The sequence below is a fragment of the Pygoscelis adeliae genome, unplaced genomic scaffold, assembly GCF_000699105.1.
Source record: "Pygoscelis adeliae isolate BGI_AS28 unplaced genomic scaffold, ASM69910v1 Scaffold485, whole genome shotgun sequence".
In the NCBI taxonomy this organism is placed as follows: domain Eukaryota; kingdom Metazoa; phylum Chordata; class Aves; order Sphenisciformes; family Spheniscidae; genus Pygoscelis; species Pygoscelis adeliae.
Genome location: NW_008824803.1, coordinates 392270 through 401823, shown reverse-complemented (window position 1 = coordinate 401823; position 9554 = coordinate 392270). Strand labels below are relative to the sequence as shown.

Sequence of the window (9554 nt, the reverse complement as noted above, 5' to 3'; positions counted from 1 at the left end):
CTGCTTCTGATACGACTTTAGCATTCTAGCAGTAGGCGTAGGAGTGATATTTTCTGTTGGCATTCTCCACTCATTGTGAAATACATGGTGTATCTAAGCAGAAAATGACAGATGAAATAGTGTTGATATTATGTATAATGGCAATTCTCAAATCTTCCTCCTCCTGCTAAGTGGAAGAGTTCCAGTTCCCACCTGAGCTTTACAAGTGTATTTTAATGGCATAAGAAATTGTACCTCTTTGTAGAACTACCCCCCACCCCATGTGTGGTGTGCTGTGCCCCTCTGTGTGAGATCATCAACCACAGGTACTGCCTGCTATTGCTGTGGCTGGGAGCCACCTGCAGAGAGAGGGGTACCGTGCTCTTGCTGCATTAACAGCTACATGTAAACCTCCATCTTATCAATATTTTAGTCATGTTTTAATAGTGGTAAGACAGAGCTCTAGAGCTGCTGATGTCACAACTTCAGTGGCATCTTGCTACTCTTATACAACTCGGCATATTTTGCAATCCTGTTGGTACAATAGGCTCATTATACAAATAGAAGTCTTCACTTGCAAGCTGTGTGGCCTTGATTAGGGAATTGTTTGTGTGAAGACATTTTGTGTGTCTTCTTTCAAAGTGCTGTTTAATTCTTGCCTTGGGGCCTTGAACAAAGTTGTCTCTTTCACTGTATTCCTTGCAGTTGTCCAGGCTGAGGAGGAGCTATGAGAAGCTGCAGAAGAAACAACTAAGAGAAGCTAGAGGAGAAGCTAACAAGAGACAAGGGGAGGACCAGTTTGAAATGAGCCGGCTGACCAGGAAGCTGGAGGTATGTAGTGAAAAAGCAAGTGCTAACCAGAATTTGTATGTATTAACTGACTTTCTGGGCTTCACTGTTGACTGAATAGTCAATTAGGAAGTGGACCATGAATCATGCCTAAAAAGTACTCTCTATCTACTCTCCAGGTGTAGCTCTTCTCAACTGCTTGTGTAATAATGGCAGTTTCCTGCACTGGGGCCTCTGAGTAAAAACAGGATAAACTATGCTGCTGTTCTTAGACTAAATAAAAGAAAGAAGATGCTGGAAGAGTAATTAATTATGTGAATGGAATGAATTCCAGTGTGGTGAGGTTGTCATCTCACTTCTTTGAGGATCAGGGAGCTCCATGTCAAACTACTTCTCAACCCTGTCTCATCTTTTAATCTTTCTGCTATGCTGAGCTCAACCGCACTGAGTTTTCTTCTACTGTACCCTGAAGATGTGGCTAACAAACACATCTGACTGATGTAGTGTCCAATTCCTGGAGCAGGGATTAGCATTAAAATTCTGTAGTTCATACTTGTCATCTTAGTGATTTCAATAGCAGCATGTTTTGGAAGCTAAAGCCAGTCTGAATTGTTAAACCTCTGACAGCAAATCCATGAAACCAGCCATGAATCTGTTAGCACTTAACATTTGTAAACAGCAATAATTGACACTGACGTTTTAACTCAGGAGGGAAAGAAATACAGCAAGCACAGTATGTGAGGGGTTTTATACTGCTGAGTTGGTGTATCAAATGACTGGCTAATGGTTTCCCTGCTGTGGGGAAAGGTGCATGAGGCTATGGTGGAAAGAGAAAGCAAACATGGATATGAACTAGAAGGGGGTCGTCTTGTCAACTGCATGGATGTACTGCTCCTAGCCACCCCTGCTGTGCTTGCAGGAGTTTCGTCAAAAATCACTTGACTGGGAGAAGCAGCGCTTGCTTTACCAGCAGCAGGTGGCATCACTGGAAGCACAGAGGAAGGCTTTGGCTGAGCAGTCTGAGCTCATTCAGGTACAATTAATATGTGCTGAAAGTTTTTGTTTTGTTTGTGGCAGCAGGTGGGAGGGGAGGGAGGGGGAAAGAGGGAGAGACTAATGAAATCTCTCAGGCTTGAATCCAGTTTAGGTTGCCATTGAAATGACTTTTAATGTCCGGGTGGAATAAGGTTTACTTGTGTAAGTGCTGTATGGAAAAAAGATCTGGAGTCTGTCAACAGAGGTTAGATAAACCTTGTGCAGTGCTCTCTGCCACCCCTGCACCCCTCCAATTAGTAGAGAAGATAGTAGGATGAAGCTTTCCCTAGGAGACAGAGACCACAGCATATGACACTTTAAAATAGCTGTTACATCATGTGGTCTCGTTCAAAGCTGTGTACCTGCCAGTAGCTAAATATGTACCTTGTAGGTCCAGCTCAGAGGATGATGTTGGAAAATAGTTTTCCCCTATGACAGATAACTTCTGCAAAGTACTGAAGTAACAGCAGTTTTCAGCCCTCCCTTTTTTTTTTTTAAAGTCTCTTAAAGGCAACAAGTAGTGGGGCTGCTGTTCCTGAAAAGCTAATCATTCGGTGAGTTAGTGGTGCTGCAGCAGAGCAAGATGAATTGACCTAGAGCACAGCTGTGAAGTCATACTGACACAATCACAGCAGACACTGATAAGAAGCTCTTGCTGGGGGCTTTACACTTAATGGGCTCCTGAGTTGCTCTTGAGTGGAAGCTCCTGCAAGGAGGAAGCTTGTGATGACAGGATTGAAGCTGGCTCTGACAGGGGCTTTGTGAGAGGCTGACACTAGTAGATCTACAAATGCAGAGAGAGTCATTGAGCAGAAGGTCTTGCTGCTCTGCTGTCTTTGTATCATTGATAGCTCAATTGTCTGAGAACAGATGTGTCCTTGGAGTGCAGGTTAGTATACTGGAGTGCAGAGGAACTCTTCTTACTGTGCAGCAGAAAAACAGGAATTTGGGGAGATTTTTCCTAAGCGGTATAGATGACTTAGGTGCGTAGGTACTGTGAACAGACCGCCTGAATCCTCAATTTCTTTGAAAAGCCCAGCATGAAAGTGCTAAATTTTTGCCTTGGATGGTTCTATGCATTTTCTATGCTTGGTTGTTTTTCTGGCACAAGGTCAAGCTGAGATCTGTCACCATAGAGTGCTTCCCCTGTCTCTTCTTTCAGCTGGCTTCCCCTCATCTTTTCAGTGCAGCTTAGGGAAGCCTGTCATTCTTACCCAGTGATGAGCACCTTCCTGTAGCACCTGCAGCTTTTAAAGTCAACAGGTGAAACTTGGAATTCTGTGGTGTCCTGCATATTCTGTGGCTGGAAATAAGAGATAGCTTAAATGTTTTCTTAATGCAGAAATAAATATTCAGGTAGCTTCGTACTCTGGTTTCTTGGGTGGAGAAAGGCTGTACTTTAAACTCTTGCCCCTCCTGATTACCTTTTCTGTCATGACTATTCAAATAATGAAAAGACTGTAATCAAAATTATACCATAGTCTTCCAAATGCACAGTTCCTATAGTTCTCTCAGTTATGAGGCATTATATGTCAGGCAATAAATCAAGGCATGTGGTGATTCAGAAGCTGGCAGGAATTGCCACTCTTAGAAACTGGGACTAAAGGACTACTCAAATATTTTGTTTCGGCTTTTAAAAATTATAAGGTACTCTACAAAAAGGGAATATATGAAGTCAATATTCTTAGACGCTTATATGAGAGCTGGATTGTTAAATTTCATCAGCTAGCTACGTGGAAAGAAATGCTATGAAATAAAGTATTGTGCCTATAAATAATAGAGCATGTATTGTTTGCTAGTATTATGTTCCTTATAACTTTTTTTTGTCTGCCATTAAAACAATGAAACATTCAAAGTGAGCATTCTCACAAGCTGTTAGAACCAGATATTTACTGCATAAAGCAAAACATAATTGACTCTTACATCCAGTTCGGTTTTTGATCTGTTTGGTGGTTGTGTTTTTTTGTTTTGTTTTTTTTTTCATTGTGCTCCAAGAGCTGCTTTCTGTCCTGGTGTGGAATTAACAATTGGGTAATCCTTAGCTTGTGTGTGGTATTTGCAAACCTTCTTACATGCTGCCATTTCTCCTGGTCTAGCCTTAGAGCAAAAAATAGTAGGCAGCTTTGTTCTTAGACAGTTCATGCTCGGACAACTTGAGTGATTTGATATCTCCTTTTCCCAGATTCTCTTTGAATCCCTTTTGGAATCAGAGGGCTCCCTCCCTTTTTTTTTTCCCCTCTCTATTCTGTTTGCATTCAGAAGTTTTACCCGTCATGTAACCCTGGAACAATACTTTCCCTAATTCGCTGAAAGGTAGTGTTGCTTACTTTGAGGATGTGACTTGTTACACAAAGAAATCAGTAGTTGTTTTGAATGAATGCAAACCAATTGCTCTTAGCAGACTCAGCTTGCCAATCGGAAGCAGATTCTGGAGTCAGTGGAGCTGGCTAGCAGATCGGAAATCCAGCACTTAACCAGCAAGCTGGAGAGGGCCAACGATGCTATCTGTGCCAATGAGTTGGAGGTGGAGAGGCTTAACATGAGAGTGGATGACCTGACTGAAAACAATCGGATGATTCTGGAAGATCAGCAAAGAGTTCAAGAAGAATTAAGGCAATCCAAGAAAATGTTAGAGGTCAGTGGAGGAACTGTTCGGAAACTGAATATAAAGCAGTGCTTGGGAGAAGTAGCAGGAAGGCTCTTCATTCCAGAGCTCCCATCTCCTTCTAGAGCCTTTGTAAAGTTCCTGATTGGCCTCAAGGCTGGTTTTGTACCCATGTGGTGCTCTGCAGTATTTCCAAGGATTCCTTAAAAATCTGATCAACCTCTCTTCGCCCTACAACAAACTGATTTGGTCCATCTTGCAACAGTCATTCCTTCTGCCTCCCATGCAGGTGCTACAGGATGAGAAGATGGAACTTAGAGCCACGCTGCAATCTCAGGAAGATTTCATTGACAGCTCCAAGCTGCACCAGGAACAGTTACAGAAAGAGCTGGCCAGGGTGACTGAAACTCTTTGCACAAAAGAACTCCTCATCAGGTAGCATCTGTGCCTCACTGGTACTTATGCTCTTGAATCCAGAGCTATATTCCAGGTTCTCCCACTGAGGATGGTAGAAGCATTTTCATACAGCTGGATCTGTATTGGTTGATATATAGAACGGTATGCTGTAATTTCTCACAAGTGTTGTGCTTCCTTGCAGCATTTGCCAAATTGCATTGCTTTTGAAATCAACTGATACTCAATGAAGAGTGTGGAAAGAATCAGCTTTCTACTCAGCTAGGTTTCTGGAGGCAGCACAGGGCATTTGAGCTTTTCAGCTTTTTTTTTCCCCCAGGCATTTTCAGTCAAGTGCTGGAGGCCTTTCAGGATTTGATACTGTGCCTATTAATGTAGGTGAAAGTTCTCACCGATTTAATGATGTCAGATTAGGGTCTTGGTAAAGTAACTACATATGTGACAAAATCATCTTGGCCTTCGTCTTCTGCACTGGCAACATGCAAAAGCTATAAGGTTCTGATGGCCATGTCAAAAGGTTTTGGCGTATGTTACCTAACAGCCACATGGTTTCTTGCAAGCTGGATGCCTGCTAATGGCAGGGAGACTGTCTGGATCAGGGAGGCCAACATCAAAATAGGATGTAGTCTTTTTTTAATCAGCCTGAACTCAAATAGGGGGCTGTCATCCAGCTGGTGTGTTTGCTTATTCACAATGCACACAGGTGTCACCTAGTGTTGGGTTTTGTGTATTTTTCAGAGAATTCCAAGAAAATGGTGGTTATGTTCCCCATATTAGTGAACTCAGACATGACGTTTCTGTGCTGGAATTAAAGTTCATGTCTCTGCTTAGGGCCTTGGAGGAACGCTTGCAAGAGAAACAATTGTCTTCTCCCGGGCTGGAGCTGGAGCATATACTACTGCGGCTGGATGTTGCCCAGAAGAAGGAACAGCACTTACAGTCAGAAGTGACTCACCTTGAGAACAGGTAGCCGACTGCTTGCTTCCCCTGGATGTGCAATGAAACTTGGATAATAATATAATACCTAATATATTGTATTCATCAAGTTAACCAGTCTCACTGATTTTTGTAGGCTTATTTTAAATATCAAAAGGCTGAAGAAATCAAATGCTATTCATTTTGCAGTTTAATAGTGAGACTGTTTTGCTAATTGGTTGGCTGCTTTTTACTGCACACTGTGGGTGTTTTCAGTGTTTTAGCTTGCTTAGGCTTAGCAGCTTCGCTGGTAATAGGTTAAGGAGTCTTTCTTAGTCAGCTGGTAAGAACCAGATCTAGACCTTACTGTGAAATAAGAATTATAAACAAGTCTTCCTCTCTGAGTTTGTGGTTTTCAGACTAATGTTTGCATGGGAAGTTTGTAATCTTAGAAAGATAAAGAAATAAACAAGAAACAGCTATTATCTGTTAGATCAGTTTCCTGATCTCTTTTGAAATTATTTTGGTAAACAAAACCAAAGGATTGGTAAGGAACTTCTAGGTTAAGAGTCCAGTTTCTGTTATGACAGACATAGGAGTCTGCTTGGAAGATGAAAGTTTCTCTGACCGTGTCCTCCTTCTTGGGGTATTCTAATCTGTAGTTTTACATTTGGCACCCAGCCTAGGGTCTTCAAATGCAAGGTGTGTACAGCTGAGTGAAGAGCTGGATGAGAATATCAAAGAGCTGCAGTCAATGGAAGAACACCATACTGAGTCAAAGGCAGAGATTAAAAAGGTAATGTCACTTTGTTCCTGGAGAGTGGGAAAGGCAGTTGTGGAGTCAGCTGTTGCTGTGTGTGTCGTGTGCCTCAGCAGAGACTGCAGTGCGCAGTTAGCAAAGCTCCAAATGGGATCAAAGGCCAGGAGTGTTGTGGAGGCAGTGATATGCTGAAGGGTAAGCAGCAGATCAGACAGAGGAGGAGTTGAGAGGATGGGTTTGCAGATTTCTATACATGGCTGTGCGGTTTACTTTGTGAGCATCTGTTAGGCCTACCCCTACATCACGCAGTACTTCTCTACAGTGTGGAGATACTTGAATTAGTGCTGGAGGGACAAATATGCAAAGAAATGAAGGCCTGGAATTCTGAGTTAAGCCTAATACAGGCTCCCAACAGGATGAAAAACAGGGAGGGAATGGGTTTTACTGTAATAACGTCCTATCACACTTGAGACAGGGCTTCAAATGTGTTCTCGTCCATATGTGAATAGGGAGTTTGTTTCATGCTTGATACCGAGACATGAGCCAGGGTCTGGAAGAAATGGAGCGGCTCCTCTGCCATGAGAACCTCACCCTAGTGCTCTGTACACCCAAGGGAGGCATGCCCTCCAAAAGGCTTGACTCTTAATAATGGTCTAGATCAGTTAGTGTGAGAGCTTTCACTGGTGCATGGTTAGAGTAGAAACCTTGTTGGAGTTGAGTGGAAAACCTCACTTCTGTGAAAATCTTTCATCCTTTATTCTGAATGTACAGAGGTGCAGATCTTGCCAGAGATGCGTGCTTGGTTACACATTTAAACAGCCACACAATAAATGAATCTCCTACAGGCTGCTAGGGAGGAAAGAGATTTATTATGGTTGTTTCTATTTTATATACTTGGGAGGCATTGAGGTGACATGGAGATAAATCACCATATGTATAGTATTTACATGGCTAGGCAGAGATCATCTGGTTCAATTTTCTAAAATGCTTGTAATTCTCAGAAAAATCCTGGAGGTTTGGGTAGCTAATATTTCTGGCTAATGGAATGCAATACTAGGGAAGAAATTATGCTGTGGTGTTGTTCTATTATGCCACTGAATAAATATATGGTGTGCCTACCAGAATATTGTATGCAATTCAGGTCTGCCATCTCAAAAAGGATTGAGTAAAACAAGATAAGGTATGGAAAAAGGTGACCAAAAGGATGGAGTGTTTTTTATACAAGGAACAGCTGAATGGAATAGGACTTACCAAACTGGAAAAGAGATAAATGAGTTTGAACATACTAAAAATAAAATCATGCCTGTCATGTGGAAAGTAAATAGGGAATGATTATTCTCCCATAATGCAGGGACTATGGGTCATCAAATGGAGTTATGAGAATAAAGAGGTATATTTTTACCCTGTGCATAGCTAGCTTGTGGAAGTTTGCCATGGGTTGGCTTTAGTTGTCACAAGCTGATATCGATTCAGAAGACTTAGGACAAATTAGTGGAAGAAAAGTCTGGCTAGAGCTATTTAAAGATACCATCTCTGCCTCAGGAAGGCAGAGTGGCAAATTGCAAGGTTATATTATGAAAGTGTTATGGTGCTTGCCCAGTGATGGTAAACCCTTGGGTATCTGTTGTTGGCCACAGAGGTAGAACGGTGAGCAAAAGAGACTGTGAATTGATCAATTATGGGTCTTCTCGAGTACTCCACAGCATAACTTATGTCTTGTCCCAGTTGACAGTTTATGGTGTGGAAAAGGATTGAGATGAGGTGGTTTTCAATCAAGAAGGACAAGCATGCACAGAGGGCTTGTGACATAGAGCTTTTTGTTTTCCAATACTTAGATTTCATGTTATCATGTGCAATACTTTTGCTTTTTTGCTGAAACATCTTTCAAAAGCTCATGGGTGGTGTGTGCATATCTTACTCCAGCTGAAAGAGCAGCTCTATCAAGCTGAACAAACTCACAGCAGTGAGCTAGAAGGGATGAAAAGGGAAGTCTCCAGGTTGACACAAGAGTTACACCAGCGGGACATCACAATTGCGTCTGCAAGTGGCTCCACATCAGACCTAGAACAACGGCTGAGAACAGAGATTGAAAGAGCAGAGAGGAAAGCGGTGGAGCACAGGGTAAAAAGGGCAGAAGACTCTTATGCTGTCTCTTTAAGGGATCTGGAGGCTTGGAATACCACCCTAGTTTTTAGCTTGTTAATAGTTTCCTTCTCTCTTCAGCCTTTGAACAAAGACTTTGAGACCCTTCCGATGAAATCTTCTAATTTATGGTGTTCACTGAATCTGTCTTGCTGCTTCTTTTCAAACCTGTAACTGGCAGTCCCACAGAATTCTTTGAGATTACTCATGTTAACTAGGCCTGCATGATGACATCTTTGAAAACTAAAGTAAATGACTGTGCATGGTTATTTGTATGGCCTTCTCTGTAGGGTCTCTGCAGAACTAATGGCCCAAACCTTGTCTTGTACTCATGCTTGAATTGCGGGTGGAAAATGCCTGTAGGGTGTTGTGGGCATGTGTTGTGTTGTGTTCTTTTTTCTGAGCTTGTTGTTTGCCTCTGTCTCCTCAGGTAATTCTGGTCCAGCTGGAAACCTTGAGGCTGGAAAACCGTCATCTCTCAGAGATGCTGGAAAAAACAGAGTGCGGTATGCTAGAGGTATGCATTAGGGAGCGGAGATGGGAAGGGGCTAGTGTTGTGTGTCCCCTGCCTGGGAACCGTAATAGTCTGCCTAGGCCTCTCAAAATGCTTGGTAGAGTTCAGTGAACTTAAAACCCAAGCAAAAGGGACATTATGTGAGGAAATAAGGCCCAGAAATACTGAACATCTTGTTCAGTCACAGAGTAGTGAGGAGAACTACAGAAACGGAGCCCTCATCTCAGTTTCTTCTCCATGGGGTCTGGCCCATGGTTTTTAGTACATTTTGTTACATTTCCATTTTATGCCAGTTTACCTCAAACCTCTGATTCTAAATCTCTGATGTCCTTTTGACCTGTCTTCGAGCTGTAACTGCTCTGGTCCTTGCAACTTCTGGGTTGAGAGCTTGTTCCCCTCCT

At 42.4% G+C, this 9554-nt stretch overlaps 1 protein-coding gene across 1 annotated transcript in view; it reads left to right on the top strand.

The window, feature by feature from the left end:
* Positions 1–9554, top strand: part of CEP63 (centrosomal protein 63kDa) — a 21161-nt gene that overhangs the window by 5667 nt on the left and 5940 nt on the right. Inside the window, exons 4-11 of the mRNA XM_009323984.1 lie at positions 685–810; positions 1688–1801; positions 4205–4438; positions 4698–4843; positions 5654–5788; positions 6419–6533; positions 8421–8618; positions 9070–9156. Of these exons, the coding sequence (XP_009322259.1) occupies positions 685–810; positions 1688–1801; positions 4205–4438; positions 4698–4843; positions 5654–5788; positions 6419–6533; positions 8421–8618; positions 9070–9156 (1155 nt within the window). The remainder of the gene's footprint in view (positions 1–684; positions 811–1687; positions 1802–4204; positions 4439–4697; positions 4844–5653; positions 5789–6418; positions 6534–8420; positions 8619–9069; positions 9157–9554) is intronic.